This window comes from Triturus cristatus, chromosome 11 (assembly GCF_964204655.1).
Source record: "Triturus cristatus chromosome 11, aTriCri1.1, whole genome shotgun sequence".
Taxonomy (NCBI): domain Eukaryota; kingdom Metazoa; phylum Chordata; class Amphibia; order Caudata; family Salamandridae; genus Triturus; species Triturus cristatus.
The window spans coordinates 1,147,800,837-1,147,824,109 of NC_140594.1; the positions used below are offsets into that span (position 1 = coordinate 1,147,800,837).

The 23,273-nt window shown below is 45.1% G+C and overlaps 1 protein-coding gene across 1 annotated transcript in view; it reads left to right on the forward strand.

The window, feature by feature from the left end:
* Positions 1–23,273, forward strand: part of LOC146788612 (uncharacterized) — a 459,070-nt gene that overhangs the window by 424,904 nt on the left and 10,893 nt on the right. The window contains exons 7-9 of the mRNA XM_085633182.1: positions 18,764–19,087; positions 20,514–20,837; positions 21,697–22,020. Coding sequence (XP_085489308.1) covers positions 18,764–19,087; positions 20,514–20,837; positions 21,697–22,020 — 972 coding nt within the window. The remainder of the gene's footprint in view (positions 1–18,763; positions 19,088–20,513; positions 20,838–21,696; positions 22,021–23,273) is intronic.

Genomic DNA, 23,273 nt, shown 5'->3' on the forward strand with positions numbered 1-23,273 from the left:
AGACCCTCCCCTGTGAGGGTCCCCTGACTCTTTCCAACCCTCTCCCATGGGTACTTAAGGGCTTACCTGGTTGTAGGACCTTAGATTCGTTGAGGACAAGAGTCTAACCTGAAACCACTGCACTTCGACTGTCTGGGCACCCTGGAATTCGCTGGACTTCGTTTGGGCCTGACTTTGTCTCCCTCTCAGTCTGCTGCATTGTCTGTGCCTGTGCACCATACAGGATGCGTGCAAGACCTGTGGAGCATCAAAGACAACTGAAGACAATCTCCCATGGAGTGAAGGAGTCACTCCGCTGTATTCGCAGGCACCTCAACACTGCTGACTGGTCTGCTGATCCCAAGCTCTTATGGACTCCAAAGGGTCCAGGAACACAGGAGTTGGATTTCTATTTCCATCGAGGCCCGAGCTGCCCCCTTCCTGAGTTTGAGACTAGTATCCCTCGTGGGGGCTGCAATACCCGAACCTCTGTGCACCGCGTATATTTGAAAGTGCATGTGCTTGTTGGCAAATCTTTAACAAGTGCATTGGGCTCCATGTAGCCCCAACCTCTGGCACCATTTTCTACCAAGATCTTCGACCTCCTCACACCAAGTGCTCCTTGGCCTGTCGTTTAGTGAAATTGCTCAAGGTCCTCTCGTGACTCCTGTGCCTCCGGCCTGTTGATCATTTGAGGGTCAACTTTGCTTTTCTTGGGCTCCCCTGGTTTCTCCAGGCTTTTCCTGATTCCCCTGTGTTTGGTGAGTCTCCTGGACCTTGCTGGTCCGAATTATACTCTTTCTTGACTTCATGCATGAGTTGCTGTTGCCAAGGCTTGTTAGTACTCCCGCCGGACACCGACCCCTCAACACTCAACATCCTTCATGAGACAGCTAGCATCCAGCTCCTGATCATCCTCAATGTCAACTGGTCCCCGCAAATGCAGAGTCAAGAGCACCGTCAACTATACTGAAGCACCAGACATTGGTGGGCATTCGTCTACTGAGCCCCTGGTCACTCTCAAGTGACCCAGACTCTCTTCCCTCTGCCTTCGGGTACTCTGCGACCAGAATCCTCATTTGGATTCCAATGGACATTCTTCTCCCTTCCAGCAGCGGCTCTTCTTAGAAATCCTCCATTGGGTTCTACAGCAGTTTCTGACGCCAATTCACACCTATGCACCCAGCTTCCCTGGGTTAGGTAACTTGGGTACTTCAGTATCCACGGGTGGGGTGGCTCTCCAACCTTATATCTTCCACTGGGTTTCTTTGCAGTCCACTGGGAAGGGTTCTTAACCTATAAAACTCCAACCGCGACTTTCACATAGAGCTGTATGGAGCATGCGTTTGTGTTCCCACACTGCACCCGTTCTCCGTTGGTTCCCTATCTACTCACTTTGGGTGGTTCCTTGGGGTCCCAGTGATTCTACATCCTCTCAACATTGTCCTGACTCGAGTTGTGGTTCTTATACCACTTTCTTAATATATGGTTTGGTCCCCCCCTGGGACCCACTGTGCATAAGTGCTATTTACAGTCATTTATGTGCAGAAGTATTGTGTGCTTTGTGATTATCTCTGTGTGGGAGATACTGTGCCATACTAGATAGTGTTATAATAATAAATACATTATTTTTATAACTACTGTGGTGCTCTCCTTTCATTTAACCAAATCTATAAAATTGCATTCTGGTAAAACAAGCTGCTTTACATTGCTTTAAGACTAAACCTGAAGGCTGCTCTCCACAGCTACCACTAGGATAGCGTTCTAAGATTATCTTAAGCCTCTTAAATTACCATAAGGGTTGTTTGGACTGGTGCAAGGTGCCCACTTTAGCTAGTGGACATCATATACCAGGCTAACTTCTCACATTGGTGTGTAGCGGTTGGGATTTAAGCCTGAATTGTTTTACCAGATACATCTTTGTATTGATTAACTGAAAAATCACTAGTAATAGGTACATATAATACTACCTTAGAATAAGTAAGTTTTACTGAACTTAGGGTTGGGTAAGTCAAGGGTCTAGCACACCTTTCTCCAGCCTCAGAGAGTTTAGTTCCCACTAGGTTAGGTAGGTGCAACACCACACCACACTTAATATGTCTACTAAAGGAGATGCCAGTGGCTCTCTGCCTTCTAGATACAGTGAGCTTTCATTCCATGAACTGAAAGCCAGGTGTGCCTCTAGAAAGTTGAAGACAGGGAGAAGTGCTAACTCCCAACGCCTGGTAGAGGTGTTACTTCTAGATGATTTAAGGAAAACCCCAGGGTCAGATGAACAGGAGAGAGTGGGTGGGCTAGGGCATAAGGATAGAACAGGGGGGACAACCCCTATGACCTAGAATCTAACCCTGACCTGGGGGAACCTGATGGTTCCCACCTGGATAACTCAGATCTTCCAGAGGATAGTGCAGAAGGCCCTGAGGGCCCCCTCCTCACCCCTCCTGGAAGAGTGCAGAGTTTACCAAGGAGATCTAGATCTCCCTCAGCAGAGTCTAATCACTCAAAACAGTCTATAGGGACCTCTGTGTCCAGCAAGAGAGAGAATTCCTTTGATAGGAATACCAACTTCTTGAACTTGAGAAAGCTAGCCTTAGGCCCATGCAAGAGCACTTGGCTCTTGGAAATAAATCCCTAGAGGTCCAGAGAGCTAGAAGAAAGTTGGGACTAGAGTCCCATGGTGGCAGCAACAGTGTATCTAGAGTTAAGGATCATTCCTTTGATAATAGAAACATTTGCAAGATTGCCCTCTCTACCATGTTGGGGATGACATCCATAAGTGGAGAACTGCTTTGGAGAGGGCCTGTAAAAATCAGAGGGTCCCTAATGAGCAGTGGACAGCTAACGTGTGGTCTCCTTTGCTGACAAAGGTAGAGAAAAGCTCCTCACCGTTAGAGAAGAGGATGCTGACAACTACTCAATCTTGAAGAGTGCTGTCATTGATGGATTTGGCTTAACCACTGAATAGTACAAAATTAAGTATAGAGAAAGCCAGAAGACACAGCATCAGGATTGGGTAGCCTTTGTGGACAGTGCTAGAAAGGCCAAGAGAAGGTTGCTTGCTTGACAGCAAAGTGCATGACTATTTAGGATTGTACAATTTGATTATAAGGGAGCAGATTTTTAATAATTGTCAAAACCAGCTTTTGCAGCAGTACCTGGTGGACTAAAATTTGACTTCTCCCCTAGAATTGGGAAACAAGGCAGATAAATGGGTCACGGCCAGGGTAAAGCAGAAGAACCAAGGTGGTGGTGATCAGAAGAAAGATACTTCTAAAACTCAAGTGAAAGGTGGGGATAGGTCCAAAAGGAAATACTCTGAAGCTCTCCAAAAGTCCTCCTCTGGGTGGGTCCCAAAATCCTCCTTTCCCTGGAAAGAAACATTATTGCTTTGTTTGTAAAAACGTTGTTCGGGGGAGTCACAGTTCCTACAAAAGAGTGGCAGAAAAGGGAGAGAATGCAGTTATCTTAAGATAATGACAGGGGACAGTATGTCCTTGTCTTGGTGCCCTCACACACCCTGAAGGATGTTTTGCTTCATCATTGGGTGGTGCTCCTCATCAGGCCGGTTCTACAAAGTCCTACGGGTCCCCCAAAGGGTCACTTTTTCGGAGATCTTTTGATGATTAAGCCATAAAGGGGTGTGCAGGTCTGAGTTGGAGTTGTGTCCAAATACAGTATTAAAAGATGACTGGAGGGGGGTAGTCGTAGATTTAATAGGAAGGAACCTCTCTGTCATCAGTAAATACCAAAAGGTTGTGCTGCTCGAGGGTGATGATGGCCCCCAGTAGCTAGGCAGGTGTCATGTCCATTATGGACATGTGAAGGGTCAACATGTTTCACGTAGTATCGTGGACTCAGGGGGAGATCCTATGCGCTTGTTCAGGACCAATATAGAAAGTGAGGTGAGTGCTAATGCAGTGTAGTTGCCTATTAGATATACATTGATTTAATCTGGAACATCAAAAGAACAAGATGATAAAAACAGAGAATATACAGCTCGTAGGGCTGCCAACTAATCATATCACCCAATAGTGCAGCTACCGGGTTGCAGGTGTGGGCTGAGGTGCTACATAATGGGGAGATGACGTTAAAGTAGATGAACAAACACATTGATACATGTTGTTAAAATTGCTGAATTCATAAAATGATCACTCGTAATTATCAAAGTATATCGCTCTAAGAGCGGCGTGGAATAGATCACATGAGCAAAAAATAGTGTAGATAAAAACCCAACTGGGGCTTGTGGCGGTGTCATGGGTAGATACATATATAGGGTTGACCATTGATGGCAAGACCTCAGGTCACGCTGTGCTGACAGGAGTTTGTTAACTTTTCTAGCGCTTACCTATTCAAAGAGTGGGTAATGTCCCAGAAGGTCCCGCAGAGGTAGTGCCTTCAAAATCTGTCATGGAACTTAGCGTTAGTTGCTGCATAAGCACAAAAAGATTGTCAGGCTCTCCAGGTCCGAATCCTCAGGGCTGTGTCGATGCTCTATGGGGGCCCACTTCTGAATCGACCCAAGTCTGGCTATGTAAGCATACGCAGACTTTTGGGGCAATTGAGCGGGGGAAGGAAAGGGTGGGGACTGCGGGGAGGGAGACCTGTGGGCGAGAGACAATAAACACAATGAGCACTTAGATTCACCCTTTACTCCCTTGCTCTATTTACTATCCCCTCTCAATCCACCCACTTCTTACCTGCAAAGAAAAGATTAACGGGTCATCACTTTACAGAGGAGATGCAGGGGCAGCGGGCCTTGTGTGTCTGGCTCTCTGATTTCTGTCTCTTACTTTCGGTGTGACTATAAAAGAGAAACACACACACACACCACAAAGGAAAGCGAGAAGAAACACAAACTGCTACCACTGCAGCGATGTGATATTTCAGGTATGAACAGTTCTTAGGTTTAGAAGCAGCTGGGAACCGTTAAGTATCACGTTCCTTTCTACCTTGTGGTATCTCAATTCCCAAAAGGCTGATGCTCTAGGATTGATAGCAAATGAAACAAGTTCCAGAAACAGTCACGATATATCAGTGGTTAAACTGGCATGTACACTGTCATGGGACAAAACAATATGGTATTCGCTGCCTTTGGATGCCCAGAAAGATATGGGCACAATCATCCATCCATTCAAGGTTGCTAATCATACCATTCGCGGGCACTTATTCACCCCGCATGAAACCGGGATCGGTTTCTCCAACGGGGTCAATATAGCTGCCCAAGCGCCTCTAGGTGCGCAGACGCTCCCCTGCACGGTGAAGCTATCACCTCCAACAGGGGAGTCACAGAAGTCCGGCAAATATGTATGCCAGGGAAATTCTAAGGATGCGGTCGTAGGTTGTGTCCTTTGACACTCTTACCGCCCACTGAAATGCAGAGCGAAGCGTCCTGCTCCCTCGCGTGTGAAGTCGAATAATCGGCACCGCGGTCCGGAATGCAGGGCCTTTATTTCCTGCTTCCGGTCCGCCGCCGTCAGACGCTCAACGTGCTCGCGTTGCCTATCGGGTTCTGTAGTTTTTACTTCCGTGTTTCGTCTGCTCCAACGTAGGCAGCGAGCGTGATCACGGAGAGGTAAATCCTGACAAAGATATTCAAGGAGCATACGGAGCTTAGGGGAAGGGAGTCTTTACATACAGTTACCATGGGTAAAGCGGGTATTTTAATCTACCCGACCTCTTGCTGCCTTGGAAGTTGATCATTGCAGCTCCTTCCGTATTTGTGCCGGGTGTTCGATGGGGAAACATGGGTGTGACTGGGTCCGTGCTGTGTGTGACATAATAGTCATGTGTGCGTGTATACAAAACCAAGCACCATCTTGGAATGGGTTTGTTCGTAGAGGGGTTACTGGGGAAACATGGGTTGATAGAGGCTGTCAATGAGTGGCGGGGGTCCCCCGCTGACTTACCGTGTCATTGAAAGGTAAAGAAATGTATAGGTATATAGTTATATTGAGGATGGACAGAGTCGTGGAATGTGCGCGTAATGGTCACGAGTTTTATTGCCATAGTGGGATGGGGCTGGATATACTGATGTTTACAGGGCAGAATAAGGCACTGTTAGTATGATGGTTATCAAGGGCCTCCACTTGGTTATAACTTCGTGAAGATGCATAGGAGTAACCCTGGGCGTAGGACTACGCTACGCTTGCGTAGTTTGCTTAGTTTGCGCAACTACGCGCTACGCGAATTGCACATAGCACAGTGCAAAAACGCATAGCGAGCATTTTTGGCTTGCTCGCGGTCCTCAACATCAAGCTGGTGACCCCGAGCAAGCAAAATAACATCCCGGCGAGACTTTTTCCTCGTTCGCGATCAGCAACATCAAGTTGCCGATCGCGAACGTGAAAATTAAACCTCCCGGCGAGATTCTCAAAGCGGGGAGGTCAGGTTTCTCATTGCGAGTGGTCGCGTATGCTCGTGACAGCTCACGATGAGAAACTACTAGTCTGCGTTGAGATAGCTGCCACTCGAGTACAAATCTACTAGAGCGGCAGAAAACTACCTCTTGCACTGTGCAAGATGCGGTTTGCAGTGATTGCACAGTGCGGACATGCATCCGGCACTGTGCAATCAGTGCAAACAGCATTTTGCACAGTGCACTACGCAAACTACGCCCAGGGTTACATAGGAGAAACAAGTTTAACAAGATATATGAACAGAAGTGTGTTGTGGGTCAAGGAAGACGAGGTCGTGAACTGGTCTAATGTAGCTCCTGTTGTGGTTTATAGTTATTGGTCATTCATGTAGTGAATGTAGTGTTGAGGGTTCAGGTCTATAATTCTATCCAAGGGATCTCGTCATTCACTCCATTGATATGCGAACGTAGTTTGAACACCCACCGTTGTTCTTTTCAGAACAGGGTAGAGGTGTTAAAAGCGGTGTTGGCTTCCAGGACAGTCCCTTTGAGTTGGTCTGTAGTGTGGTTGTGGTTAATGAAATGAATACTCATTTTAGTTGTGCTGTGACCTCAGCGGATGTTGCTTTTGTGTTTATTGATGCAGATTCTGACTTGTCTGGTTGTCATACCCATGTAAAACAAGTAACATGGGCATTTGATTAGGTAGATGCACTTCTTGGTATTGCAGTTAGTGTGCTGACGTTGGGTCTAGGTCAGGCGGCCTAACTGGAGGTCCTTGGTGTGGCTGTACATGCGTTGCAGTTCCCACATGGGTAATGTCCCTTGACAGATGGACGATTCTATAAGGTGGTTTGATTGGTTGTTCTTTTCATTTGAGGTCTAGTGTGGGCCAGCATGTTCTTTAGGTTCTGTGTCCTCTTGAAAGCAAACCTGGGACATTCCAAGTGCAGGACCCCTGTATTAACAATATTGTAATGCTTGAGAATAATGTTTTTTACTTGGTTTGAATTAGGGGTGAATGTTGTGACACAGGTCATGATATCTTCTGAAGTTTTAGTGTTAGTTTCCAAGAGCGCTTCCTGATGGTTGTTACGTGCTTCTTCTTTGCATTTCTGATTAACTGTTTTGGATAGCTCATTTTTTTGAAGGTTGTTGCTGAGGGTTTCTGCTTGTGCCTCGTAGTCGCTGATGTTGCTGCAGTTCCTTCTGAGTCTCAGAAATTGCACGTATGGAAGGTTCTCCCGGAGTGCTTTAGAATAGTGACTGTTGAAGGGAAGAAGGCTGTTGCAGTCAGTTAGTTTTTTGTATGTTTTGGTTTGGAGGTTTCCTTGATCTAGTGGGATAAGGAAATCCAGAAAGGGGAGTTCCTCGGTGTATTTTGATGAGGTGAACTTAAGGTAGGGATCCTTGGTAATGATCCAACTTTGGAATTCATTGCACCTTTCTTCTGTACCTGCCCAAAAGACAAGGATGTGGTCAATGTAACATTTCCATTGTATGATCTCAGTCAAATATGGATTAGTGTCTGTTAGCACATGGTATGATTCAAAATATGCCATGTATAGGCAGGCCAGGCTGGACGTGAACATGCTGCCCATGGAAGTTTCATGTATTTGAATGTGCAGTTGTTTTTTGTATTGTTAGACTTGGCATCTTTTGACGTGTTTCCCATGACCTTCTGCTGTCTGACCTCCCGGTATTGACTTTCTCACTGCTGTTCAGTATTAAAGTGCAAGTGCTCCTGTTATAAATTGTTATTATGGATTTGTGTTTCCATGATTGGTTGATTTGAATTACTAGTCAGTCCCTAGTACAGTGCACCACGTGTGCCCATTGCTTGTAAATCAAATGCTGCTACTGGGCTTGTAGCAGGGGTTTTGCCATCCACACAATCAGCCTGTAAATGTAACTCTGGTCTGCCATTGCACAGCCTGTGTTCAGTCTGGTACGGCCATGTCGACTTGGCAAGTGCACCCACTTGTCAGGCCCTAACCTTCCTTTTTCTTACATGTCAGTCATCTCTAAGGTAGGCCCAAGATACCCCTGTGGTCATGTTGCAGTGTATGTAAAAGGTAGGACATGCCCAGCTGTGTGTGGCATGTCCTGATAGTGAATTACTGCCAATTTCGTTTTTCACTATTGCAAGGCTTTCTGTTCCAATAGGACAGAATGGGGAGAATCTTTATAACATGTTATAAACATAACTGACCCTGGGAACAAGGCATAGAAATACAGTTTAGTATACCTGAACTCAGAATCTAAAGATGCATCCTTTAGTGAAGGTGATTTAAAATCCAGTGCTTGAAAATACCACTTTTAGAAAGTAGGTATTTTCTTGCTCAGCCATCCAGTATGCCTCGGCTAGTGATCCAGCGGTGTGCCAACAACAGATACTCGACTACCATATACTCACCTGGGCCCATAAACACACAATTGAGTAAACCCCTGGGTTTAGTTTTTATATTGTCCACATTGTCGAGTCAGGATTAGTTATTTTGGTACCTCTGTTCATCTCAAACTAACCCTGTCACTGATCAAAAAGTTATTTCCTCTGGTCGATGGACCATTAGTTGAACTAGTTGATGGTGACAATGAACAAAACTCTAACTACTCATATAAATTTGAAGTAAAAAATCACAGACTCAGGAAGGTTTAAATCTTTATCTAAAATTTCAAGAGCATGTAAACCATCTCAAATACACAGTGCAATCACCATCATTCAGCGGAGAGAAAAATCAATCATTCATCAACAAATATAACATTGACTTACTCAATGATCAATGTTTAAGGAAAGGAGAGGATAGAGAGAAAAGGGCATATCACTAAATTACGAAAAGATATATTTACCAAGAATGGTATGAAGACCAACCCCCTGGCCAACGGGCTGGTGAGGGTCCCCTGGGATAGGTCAGGAGACAAAGCTTCAGGACAGGAATCAGGAAAGGATAGTTAACCTATCTAGAATACCGACGATTGAGCTGCACCCCTCTCTGACACTCTCTTCCTCCTCTAGATTCTTCCGCGATTAGGATAGAAAGTTCTGCATTTGGCTCTTCATCAGCATCTCTCCAAGCAACAGTATCTCCCGCTACACCTACAGCATCCCGAGCACTGCACTCTCATTCTCTCTTGTGCAAACTAACTAATGCTATCTAATTATACCTTTCGTTCTTCATGTTCCACCCACTAAAGTTTCAATATCGTAAAAATACGAAATATGATTGGTCTGGCAAGGGGGGTAGATCATCACACCATGCTTACATGTTATTTACATTAGGACAACTATTGTTCGTAAACCCATCCTCTTAATTTTTATTCGTAAGTTTTAGTTCACACACGCATTCATATTTTATTTGTAACATTATTTTAACACTCTGTATGCAAGTCCACTTTGAACTTTTCACCATCCGTTCCCAGGGTAAAACACTTGCGACCTTGGCTTCCATTCAACATCCAAATTGTCATACCAGGTTAACTTTCAGTGAACATGCGCAGTCTCCTCTTTACTCAGCTCACTTTAGTTATACATGAGAGGCCCAAATGCACACTAGTAATTAAGCCTGAAAGACAAATATTAATTTCTTCAAACAAATGGTTTCACTGTATACCACCCACCTCTACTCTATCCCACTTTACTTATTAATACTTTTCCCGCATTAGCGTTAGTAAAATAGCTCATTTTGTTTCCGCTAAGCATATGCCATGCATGCGAGCCTTCAAGACTCCATTTTCAAAGCTTCTGCTGATGCACAAGAATTTCCCTCCAACCGATAGCTCGTCATACTGCGTAGATGCAGTTGACGCATGCGCAGTAAAGATTTCCCGTTCAAAGCGATTTTAGTCCTTCGTTTATGTTATCCACGTTAGTAAACACATAAGCAAGCTTCACAAACCTGCGTATTTATGTGGTGCTCATTAGTTTTACACGAATCAATTTTAGTAACTCGTTAGTGAGTTAAAGGAGCGGATTACTTCCGAGCATGTCTCTTTTCTATCGAGTCCTTGCTCCATCACTAGGTTTGTGGATTAGCTCTCTGGCTTTGGGATGACAGGGGCTGGGGAGAAGCAGTGGCTCCAGAGAGTCTAGATGGGTCAGGGATGGGCTGAATAGACCTGGGCTGCATTTAGAGTAGGGGGAGGAGATTTCCTTTCACCTGAATGGGCCTGGTCTGCCTCTGAAAATGCTGTCTCCACCTCCTGCCAGGAAGCTGCATCAGAGAGGACAAAATTGATTCTGGCTGGGGACAGGCACTCTCTGCCCCAGAGAACAAAGGATTTGGGGCTATAAAAGTGGGGCCCAAGACCCTAAACTTTAGAACTCGCTGGAATCAAGAAACCTGCCAAGAAGAAGAGCTGGAATAGCTGCCAGGAGGAGTACTGCCCCTTTGCTGTGTTGTTGCTTTTTTGGGTTGGCCTGCTATTGCTGCTTCTTCCTTGGGCAGTGAATGGACTGAACTGAACTTTCTTTACTTGTGCTGAGTATCTCCAAGACCTGAAATCGAGCTGGCCTCCTGTTCCGGATTCCCAGGGACTGCAAAGACTTCACCAACCTCTGGGTACCGCTCCTGGACCTGCTGTTTCAGTTGCTACAGAGAAGGAAACCATAACGACTCTGTCACCGACTCCGGTCCTCGCCCTGTGTCCTGACGGCACCGCAGATCACACTGTCCACATCTCTCACCGCAACCCAGGTCTCACTGACGACGATGACCGATGCCGCTGCCACCGAGCTACTGCTTGCACCGTGATCTGTGGTCCCACCTCGCTTCACTTCGCCATCCTATTCTCCCTGATGCTGTCGCTATTGCTGACTCGACACCCATGACTGCATCGTGGCTGCGGGCACCACTCGTAAAGTTTCATGATGCTCCGCCTAATCCCACACCACTGTCTGGGCCAACCGACACCAGCTCCCGCTAACCGGCTCTGTCACCTGCCCCGTAACCTGCCAGCACCGCATTGAGTACCATCTCCCCCTGCACTGTAAGCTTTGGTCTCACCAACGCCGTCTGGTCGATCATCACCAAGCCGCAACCTGCACTGTATCGAGAGGACAATGTGACCCGCGCCGCTTCCATTTTTCAACGCAACCGCTACGGTTCCCACGACTGTCTAACAACACTGTGTAAGCTGCAAGAAGAAAGGTACTGTTACCGAGTCTGTTTACTCTTTCGCTGGCCCGTACCGACGCGGTTGGCTGGAACTGTTAGACTCTGTGGTTTTCAGCATCTGGGTTGCCCTGGACGGAGCTACCGACTCGTATGAACTGTGTGTTCAAGTATACTATCAAAGTATACCTTTCAAAGTACTACAATGTGGATTTTTATCGTTTTGGTCTTGTTTTAAGTATACCAAAATATTGGATATTTTTCTAATGGATATTTTAATGTTTTTACGATCATTACATAGCTCATTATACCTATTCTGCATATTATGTATTCTTTTTTGCATATGGGGAATTTTCGCATATGTATTTTGTATATTTTAAACTGACAAATAGAAAGTTATGAACTATTGGTACTTTTAAATATTGTATATATTTGAAAATGCTGTTTTTAAATCAGATTAGTGAATTTTTTTAATGCTTTTATGGCTGTAGATCTTACTCCGAATAAAGCTGATTTGACTTGACTTGACTTGAGTGCTCATTTCATTGAACAAACCACACTACAGACCAACTCCAATGAACTATCCTGGAAGCCAACACTGCTTGGAACACCTCTACCCTGTTATGAAAAGAACAACGGTGGGTGTTCAAACTACGTTCCAATATCAATGGACTGAACGACAAAACATCCCTTGGATAGAATTACAGACCTGAACCCTCAACAACACATGCACTACATGCACTACATGAATAACCAATAATCATAAACCACAACATGAGCTACATTATTACCTCAAGTCCGTACTGACTACATTATCTCACAATCTTCCTTACTATCGCTAGTTATCTAGCACAAGACCAGTTCATGACCTCGGTCTTCCTTGACCCACAACACACTCCTGTTCATAAAGCTTGTTGAACTTTTTGCTCCTATGCATCTTCATGATATTCCAACCAAGTGGAGGCCCTTGATAACCATCATACTAACAGTGGCTTATTCTCCCCTGTAAACATAAGTATAGCTACCCCTTACCACTATGGCAATAACACACGTGACCATTACGCGCAGCACGCGTACTTTCCATGACTCTGTCCATCCTCAATATAACTATGACAACAATCCTCTTGAGCACTTTGCATAACTTTTTTCTCTTTAACTTTCAATGACATGGTAATCCAGCGGTAGTCTCCCACCACCCATTGGCAGCCTCTATCAATCCCTATTTTCCCTTTAACCCTACTACGAACAACCCCATTCCAAGATGGCGGTTGGTTTCGCATACATGCACGCGTGACTATTACATCACACGCAGCACGTGCCCAAGCACACCCCTGCTTCCGCATTGAGCACCCAGCACAAATACGGAAGGAGCCACTATGATCAACTTCCAAGGAGGAGAGAGGTTGGGTAGGTTAAAACACCTACTTTACCCACCGTAACTGTAAGTACAGAAGTACAGACTCCCCCCTTGCTCTGTTTGCTCCTTGAATATCTTTTCGTGTGTATGCAGCAACTAACGCTAAGTTCCATGCACAGATTACGATGGCACTACCTCTGCCGAACCTTATGGGACATTACACCCTCTTTGAATAGGTAAGCGCTAGAAAAGTAAAAAAACTCCTGTCAGCAGTGTGACCTGAGGTCTTGCCATCAATGGTCAACCCTACATGCATATCTACCCATGACACCGCCACGAGCCCCAGTTGGGCTTTTTCCTGCACTATTTTTCGCTCATGTGATCTATTCCACACCGCTCATAGAGTGATATACTTTGATAATCCCGAGTGATTGTGTTATGAATTCATCAATTTTAACGAGATGTATCTATTTGTTTGTTAGTCTATTTTAATGTAATTTCAACATTATGTACCACATCACCCCACACCTGCAACCTGGTAACTGCCCTACCGCGTAATATGATTAGTTGGCAGTACTACGAGCTCACGATTGACCAATGGGGGACCTCAGCTCCACACAGATCTAGTACCCAATTACAAAGGATGATGCTTGACTGTATTTTCTCTGTTTTTGTTGTCTTGTTCTTTTGTCGTTCCAGATTAAATCAATCTATTACCCCAAATAGTGGCACTGTGAATATATATAAAAGGCCACTACACTGCACTAGCACTCACTTCACTTTATATCTTGGTCCTGAAGAAGCGCATAGGATCTCCCCCTGAGACCATGATACTGCGCGAAACATGTCAAGCCTTCACATGTCCATAATGAACATGACACCTGCCTAGCTACTGGGGGTCATTATCACCCTCGAGCAGCACAACCTTTTGGTAACAGAAGGGTTCTTTCTTATTAAACCTATGGCTACCCCCCTCCAGCCATCTTTTAATACTGCACTGGACAGTGCTCCAACTCAGACCCGCATACACCTTTATGGCTTAATCATCAAAAGATCTCTGAAAAAGTGGCCCTTCGGGGGACCAATAGGGCATTGCAGCTCTGGCCCGACGAGGAGCACTGCCCAATGATGAAGCATGACATCCTTCGGGGTGTATGAGGGCACCAAGACAAGGACATACTGTCCCCTGTCATTATCTTAAGAGAACGGCATTCTCTCCCATTTCTACTACTCTTTCGTAGACACTGTGACTCTCCTGAAAAACGATTCTACTTTTCAGGAGCATAAGTCCCTGGACCTAGATCCAGCTCCTTGTCACCCCCTCCCCCTTTTCTTGTGACTTTGTTTGTAAAAATCCAAGCCACAGGAAGAATGTATCTGACTGCCCTAAGTCAACAATAAGAAAAATAATCCTCCTACTTCTGCAGCACCCCCCAGTGCTCCTGTTAGTACTCACCCCAGTAGTAGTAGCATATCCAAAGATTTAGTTGGGTTCTCAAGGGGTACTGAGGTGGATACTGGCCTAGCCAGATCCCCCACACAGGCTACCTTAGTCTCTGATGGTGGCATGGGGTTTGCCACTTGTACTGAATGTCCCAATACTTTGGGCAAGTATAGACAGGAGCCTTTGATCACTGGTCAGAAAGTTTTAGCCTATAGGGACACAGGGGCTAGTGTCACCATGATGACAGGAAACCTAGTACCCCAACTTCAGCTTTTACCTGAGTACAAGTACCAGGTGACCAACACTGATGGTGTTAGGACAGATCATTCCATGGCCATAGTCAATCTCAGCTGGGGAGGGGTCACTGGTGCCACAAGAGTTGCAGTGTCCCCAAACTTACCTGTAGATTGCCTCATGGGTAATGAATTGGAAACTTCAGCCTGAGCTGAAGTAGAACTGAAGGCCCATCTAGAAATGGTAGGCCTCCCTGAGGACGTTGTCATGGCCCTTAGGGCCCCAGTCCATACCCAGGGACATTCTGGAGAAGTGGAGCCTGAAGGAATGGCCCACTCTGCTCCGCCAGAGAGCACTGGGGATGAAGCAAAGTCTCCCTCCCCCCAGACTATAGGTAAGGGCGAGCTGCCTCAGGGAACTGATCCTACTCCTTGTGAAGGAACTACCCGAGAGGTGGTCAGGCCTGTCCTGACAGAACCACTGAGGGCAGGGGAGCCTTCCAAGGAGTTACCCAGTGTGGAGCAGGTATCATGCCCCTCTTTACCCAGCCTCAGTCATCCTAGGGCTGTAGAGCTCTGGGATGTCAGTGGACCCTTAAGGGCCCACTGCAAGGAGGAATCCCCTCAGCCACAGATGAGGGACCCCCAGTCTAGTAGTACTAGACAGGTGTGTAATCCTCAGCAATCTGAGTAATCCCTCTTACCCTTAGGCAATGACATCCGCGTATGGATTTTGTTGGGCAAAGGAAAACATGGGACCAGGCTGTCCCAAACCTTCACTGGCTCTCCATTGTTCCAATCAGAAACAAAAGCTGTAGGCAGCTAGAGGTTGACCCCTAGAAAGAAAGGCATTCATAATGGCCAGTGCTCCGAGGAAGCTGAGACCAACCCTGCTAGGGCCTCACTTCCTTACTCAGACACCCCATAAGCCTTGTTCTTGGCTAAAACAGATTACAGGTAGTCACGCCGAAGTTTTGAGAGGATCCAAGACCCTACAGGGGAGGACTTTCTCAGTGGACTATAGGATAGGATAGGAAGTATCCATGTAAATGCAGGACCTTTCTTATATGGCCACTTAGGAAATAACATCACAACTGGGCAAGGTTAGCTCTATCTCCTTTGGTTTGGCGGGGTTATGTAGGAAGGTAGGATCCTTCTGCATGTGTACTCCCACTTTTTGCCTGGTGCTAAGCTGCTTTTTGACTAGTCTGACTGGGAACCTGCTAATCAGGACCCCGGTCTATCTGCTTTCTCCCTAAACTGTTATGTTATGTACTTAGGTACACTCCATATTGGATACTGGGGTACCCTTGTCAGTCCCTAGTATATGATACACCTGTACAGAGGGCATAAGTACCCTAGAGGCCTCCTATGGGCTGAAGCATGTATTATGCTACCCATGAGAGGCCATGCAAAATGGAACTACAGGGCTGCCATTGCAGCCTGTGTAAGTTGGTGCATGCACCAATTACTTAAGATATAGGGTTACTATAGCTACGGGTCACTGCACTTAAAACCTATAAGTCACCCCTACAGCAGGCCTTTACAATCCTGAGAGCAGGGTATTTGGTTCTAAGTGAGAGGGTGTTTATGAATTAGCAGGATGCCCCTGCAGCCTAAGGAGTCCATTCTCTCGGGTTGTCAGTGAAGCAGCCATATATTACTATAGTGAGACATTATGCGACTGAGTAATGACCAACTCTAAAACGGCTGAAACAAACCCTATCATGTTTTGTGTCAAACATGTTGGAATCATACACCAACACCAGTAACTGGTGTGGGAGGTAGGACTCCACCCCTCAGAAGCGTCCTTCGTGGGGTCCCTGGTGTTCCCAGTACCAGCCTTCTAGCTCCAGACATCACAAGATGGTTGCTGCTCACCAGAGACACATTTCTGCCTTCACGCTGCTGAGCCAAGCTCAAGCAGGGGAAGACAGAACAATAGGCATCCTCTCACAGGGAGGTGTGACCACCTCCTAGACAGGATTTAGTGTATAAGGGCTGGGTGGGTAAGCTTGCCAGCGACTGAAAGTCTGAATGAGGGGCACATTTTGTGACCCTGTGCATAATCCAGTTCACACCATTCCTGGGAGCTGTTGGTTCCCACTCAGGCGCGAAACTGGACAAAGGACATGGGAGTAACCTCCTGAATCTTTCTAACCCTCTCCTTTGGGCACTTAAGGGCTTATCTGCTTGTAGGACCTTAGATTTGTCGTGGACAAGATTCTAACTTGAAACCACTGCACTTCGGCAGTCTGGCCACCCTGGCCTTCGCTGGGCTTCGTTTAAGCCTGACTTCATCTCCCTCTGTCTGCTGCATCATCTGTGCCTGTGCACCAGACAGGATCCATGAAGGACCTGTGGAGCATCAAAGACAACTGAAGATAATCTCCCTTGGAGTGAAGGAGTCACTTCCCTTCATTCGCAGGCACCTCAACACTGCTGACCGGTCTGCTGATCCCGAGCTCCGACAGACTCTGAAGGGTCCAGCAACACGAAAGGTGGGTTTCTACATCCCTCAAGGCCCAAGCTGCTGTCTTACCAAGTTTGAGGCCAGTATCCCTCGTGGGGGCTGCAATACCTGAACCCCTGTACACCACATATATTTGCAAGTGCATGTGATTGTTGGCAACTCTTTAATAAGTGAATTGGGCTTCATGTAGCCACAACCTCTGGCACCATTTCCTACCAAGATCTTTGACCTCCTCATACCAAGTGCTCCATGGCCTGTCGTCTGGTGAAATTGCTCGAGGTCCTCTTGCGACTCCTGTGCCTCCGGCCTGTGGGTCCATTTGAGGGTCAAATTTGCTTTTCTAGGGCTCCCCTGGTTGCGCCAGGCTTGTCCTGGTTCCCCTATGTTTTGTGAGTCTCCTGGACCTTGCTAGTCTGAACCTTACTCTTTCTTGACTTCCTGCATAAGTTGCTGTTGCCAAGGCTTGTTGGTACTCCCTCTGGACACCGACCCCTCTGCACGCGACATCCTTTGTGGGACAGCTTGCATCTGGCTCCCGGTCATCCTCAACTTCACCTGGTCCCCGCAGATGCAGAGTCAAGAGCACCGTCAACTTTCCGGAAGCACCGACTTTGGTGGGCATTCGTCTACCGAGCCCCTGGTCACTCTCAAGTGACCCAGACTCTGTACCTTCTGCTTTCAGGTACTCTTCAACCAAAATCCAAGTTTGGATTCCAAAAAACATTCTTCTCCCTTCCAGCAGTGGCTCTTCTTCGAAGTCCTCCATTGGGTTTGACAGCGGTTTACGACGCCACTTCACATCTATGCACCCGGCTTCCCTAAGTTAGGTAACTTGGGTACTTCAGTATCCACGGGTGGGGTGGCTCTCCAACCTTCTGTCTTCCAGGGGGTTTCTTTGTAGCCCACTGGGAAGGGTCTTTAACCTCTAAAACTCCAACCGTGACTTTCACATAGAGTTATGCGAACACGCGGCTGTTTTCCCATACTGCACCTGTTCTCCGTGGGGTCCCTATCTACTCACCCTGGGTGGTTTCTTGGGGTCCCAGTGATTCTTGTGGATTTTATACCACTTTCTAAATATATGGTTTGGTCCCCCCCCCCCCGGTGCCCACTGTGTATACGTGCTCTTTACTTTGATTTCTGTGCTCAAGTATTGTGTGCTCTGTAATTATCTCCATGTGGGAGATACCGTGTCATACTAGATAGTGTTATAATAATAAATACATATTTTTATAACGATTATGTGGTTCTCCATTCATTTAACCAATACTATAAGATTGCATTCTGGTAAAACAAGCTGCTTTACATTCCTTCAAGACTAAGCTTGAAGGCTGCTCTCCAGAGCTACAACTTGGATACCTTTCTAAGGTTGTCTTAGACCTCTTAAATCACCATAAGGGTTGTTTAGACTGGTGCAAGGTGCCCACTTTAACTAGTGGACATCATATACCAGGCCAACTTCTCCCACAAACGTTTGCGGATCACTCTGCAGGTAACCAATTATGGAAGCGATGCCATGTCTAGTCAGTTTGCGAGACATAGTTCGGAGCTTGAAATGGAATTATTGATATTAAATCATTGGACATTTAGATCCAGGTGATAGAAAATATTGCCTAAAATTGCTAGATGCCCAAAGGAACCTAGAACTTTGTACGGTGTTTTTCCTTCATCACAACATGTGCCTGGACACTCTCCACAATTGTCCCTTATAACTTCTTTTATTAGGTTACTTAATGCAATTCGGATCTCATGGCATTTGTTTCCAGTATATTAGAAATGCGTCCTCTAATAGTACATTCTTTCTCCAACAGCGATGGCATCAAGTACACCAGAGACAACGCAAGAAACGTCACATTCAGAACCTGTGAGGACATACAAAACAACTGACAATACTAGTGGTACTGGACAAACAAAAATATCAATAAGTCCTTTCTCTGAACCACTTCACAGCACTGAGAGCTCAACAACCATATTACCGGCAAGCAGCTCCACCTCAACTCATGTAACCAATGACACATCCACGGAGACAACTATTGGTTCAATCTCAGCTACAGGGTCGACTGCAACAAGTATGATGTCCAGCACAACAGACACAACTACATTAACATACACTTACGGGTATAATGCAACACCTGGTAAGTACAAACTATTGTGTTCCTTTTACAATGAGTAACACATATTAGTGGGAAAGTTTTGGACCTATGTTTCAATGAAAAGTTGAGGGATGAATAGGGGAGGCTAACAGATGTGGGGTAGTGGGACAGCAAAATCGCAGGTATGGAACTTGACATGCTGCACGCTTAAGCTGTGCAGGTGACCTATCAATGATGAGTAATTGAGTATAAAAACATGTCAGGTATAAACTGCCATTAGTTTCTACAGTCTAAAACACAGTTTCCTGAGGGAGGGCAAGTCAAATGAATTTAAATCACCAGACAAGTATAATATGGCAATTGGTTAAAAATGACAACTAGTAAAGCTAATTTATGTTTTATTTATAATATTTTACATTTGTGAAACATGCAAATCTTCAAAACGGTGATCTGGTTTTTGACTAAATGACGTCACACTAGAGAGGGAGAAATGAAGTCCTTAATGCATAGGTAACTTAAATAAAGGTGTTTTAAATGTTTGTGAAAACTGTGAAGGTCCTTGTGGGACACAGGAGCACTGCGAAGGAGTTTCAAGCATTAGTAGTGATTATCGAAAAGGATGTACCAACCAACTGAGCTAAGTGAAAGCTTGGAACAATCTGAAAACTAGCAGGAGTTGTGCATCTACAACGTTATGCAGATAAAAATTTTATGTTTCATGAAGATATTTTCATGACACCCTTTGCTTTAAATAACCATCTCTTGTGACTGGGTCTCTTGTATAAAGCCGCCAAGCTGAGATGGAAGCTCTTCTGTTCAAACCCAAGATCAATCCAGCTTAGATGTTCTAAATGTGCTGAGGTTTGTCTATAATATAACCAAGCAGGTAAAGATATAAGGAGTTACACTAGTGTAAGTGCCAAAGAACATGCAACAGAGCAGCCATAATTCCAGGTCTACCAGGAACAACATGAATAATGTTCGCTATGTCAAGATGCATGAAGAAGTAGATAGTGAGCAGCTTGTGTGTTTGTGCAGTAAATGACAAATGGCATCAATAGTGAATTAAGGATTATGTGCTGATTTTTAGGGGTTTGACGTTCAGATCTGGCCGCCACTAGCAACGGAGCCAGGCCAACTGTTCTTCAAAGAGACTTCCCCAGTACAAATAATGTATTTGTGCAAAGGATGGGTCCATCTTTCGGTTCAAGGCAGTCCTTTTCTCAACTCTCAAGGGCAAATCTTTCCAGACTGATCGATGTGTAGGGCAGACCTAAAATTACTGAATGCCAAAGGACCCTAGTACTTTATACAGTGTGTTTTCCTTCATCACTTGTGCCTGGACACTCTCCACAATTGTCCCTTATAACTCCTTTTTTTGGGTTACTTAATGCAATTCGGATCTCATGCCATTTATTTCCAGTGTATTAGAAATGTGTCCTCTAATAGTACATTTTTACTCCAACAGTGACGGCAACAAGAACACCACAGACAACGCAAGATACGTCACATTCAGAACCTGTAAGGACAGACAAAACAACTGACAATACTAGTGGTAATGGACACACAACAATATCAATAAGTCCTTTCTCTGAACCACTTCACAGCACTGAGACCTCAACAACCATGTTACCGGCAAGCAGCTGCAACTCAACTCCTGTAACCAATGACATATCCACGGGGACAACTATTGGTTCAATCTCAGCTACAGGGTCAACTGCAACAAGTATGATATCCAGCACAACAGACACAACTACATTAACATACACTTATGGGTATAATCACACATCTGGTAAGTAATGTAATGTAAAGTAACTAGATACTTGTAAAGCGCACGGCTACTCCACAGAGTGTGTATTTGTGCAGTTAATGGTAAATGGCACCAAAAGTGAATTCAGGTTTATGTGCAGATTTTTAGGAGTTTGATGTTCAGATCTGGCCGCCGCTATCATCGGAGCCAGACTAATTATTCTTTAGAGACACTTCTCTAGTAGAAAGAATGCGTTTGTGCTAACGATGGGTCCATCTTTTGGTTCAAGGCAGTCCATTTCTGAACTAACATGGGCAAATCTTTTCAGACTGATGGATGTGTAGGGCACACCAGTCCAGTTTACATGATACAAGGAGCTGCTGAAGGGGCTCATAGGCATCAAGACCCAGGACTCTGTCAGGAAAAGCTGAGAGACATGTGAGGTGCCGGGAAGTGGACATAATGATCTCTTTGTTAATGATGTGGTAAAGTGATGGTTCGAGCCAACACCAAATAGTTGGACATGATAATCCAGGCACTACATTTTCTAGGTAAGCAAACCTTTGGGCATCAATCTGCAAGCAACCAATTGTGGAAAGGAAGCACAATGTGTATTCTGTTTGTCACCCATACTCCGGAGGTTGAAATGGAATTATTGATATCAAATCATTGGAGATTTAGGGCCAGGCGATGAATACTATTGCCTACAATTACTGGATGCCAAAGGACCCTAGTACTTTATACAGTGTGTTTTCCTTCATCACAACATGTGCCTGGACACTGTCCATATTTGTCCCTTATAACTCCTTTTATTAGTTACTTAATGCAATTCGGATCTCATGGCATTTGTTTCCAGTATATTAGAAATGTGTCCTCTAATAGTACATTCTTTCTCCAACAGTGATGTCAACAAGTACACCAGAGACAACGCAAGACACGTCACATTCAGAACCTGTGAGGACATACAAAACAACGGACAATACTAGTGGTACTGGACACACAACAATATCAATAAGTCCTTTCTCTGAACCACTTCACAGCACTGAGAGCTCAACAACCATGTCACCGGCAAGCAGCTCCACCTCAACTCATGTAACCAATGACACATCCACGGAGACAACTATTGGTTCAATCTCAGCTACACGGTCAACTGCAACAAGTATGATGTCCAGCACAACAGACACAACTACATTAACATACACTTATGGGTATAATCACACATCTGGTAAGTAATGTAATGTAATGTAACTAGATACTTGTAAAGAGCACGGTTACTTCACAGAGTGTCCCGGCGCTGCAGGACAAACTATTGTGTTCCTTTTACTCTGAATAACACATATTAGTGGGAGAGTTTCGGACATATGATTCTACAGTAAACTAGAGAGATGAACAGATAAGGCTAACAGATATGGGGTAGTTAGACAGCAACATCGCAGGAAGGGAACTTGACATACTGTACGCTTAAGCTATGCAAGTGAACTATAAATGAGGAGTAATAGAATATAAAAACATCTCAGGTATAAACTGGAATTAGTTTCCAGAGTCTAAAACACAGTTTCCTGAGGGAGGGCACGTGTAATACATTAAAATCACCAGACAAGTATAACATGGCATGTGCTTGAAAATGACAACTAGTAAAGCTAGTTCATGTTGAATTTATAATATTTTGCATTTGTGAAACATACAAACCTCCAAAAAGGTGAACTGGTTTTTGACTGGACGACGTTACTCTAGAGAGAGAGGCATGAAGGCCGTAATGCATATATAACTAAAAAAAGTGAGTTTTAAATGTTTGTGAAAACTGTAAAGGACCTTGTGGGATGCAGGAGCAGGGCCAAGAAATTTAAAGCATTAGTAGGTATTACCGAAAAGGATGTACCAACCAGCTGAGCTAGGTGAAAGCTTGGAACAATCAGAAACCTAGCAGGAGTTGTGCATATAAAACGGTTTGCAGGTAAATATGTGATGTTTCATGAAGACATTTTCGTGACACCCTCAGCTTTAGAGAAACATCTCTTGTGACTGGGAAGCTTGTGTAAAGCCACCACACTGAGATGTGAGCTCTTCTGTTCAAACCCAAGATCAATCCACCTTAGATGTTCTGAATGTCTTGAGGTTTGTCTATAGCAAAGCCAAGCAGGACAAGATATTAGGAGTTACACCAGTGTAAGTGCCAAAGAACAAGTGACAGAGCAGCCATATTTCTAGGTATAGCAGGAACTACATGAACAATGTTCCTTATGACAAGAAGCATGATGAAGCAGGCAGGGATCAGCTTGTGTTTTTGTGCAGTGAATGACAAATGGTATCAAAAGTGAATCCTGGAATATGTGCAGATTTTTAGGGGTTTGACGTTCAGATCTGGCCGCCACTAGCAACGGAGCCAGACCAATTATTCTTCAAAGACACTTCCCCAGTACAAATAATGTATTTGTGCAAAGGATGGGTCCATCTTTCGGTTCAAGGCAGTCCTTTTCT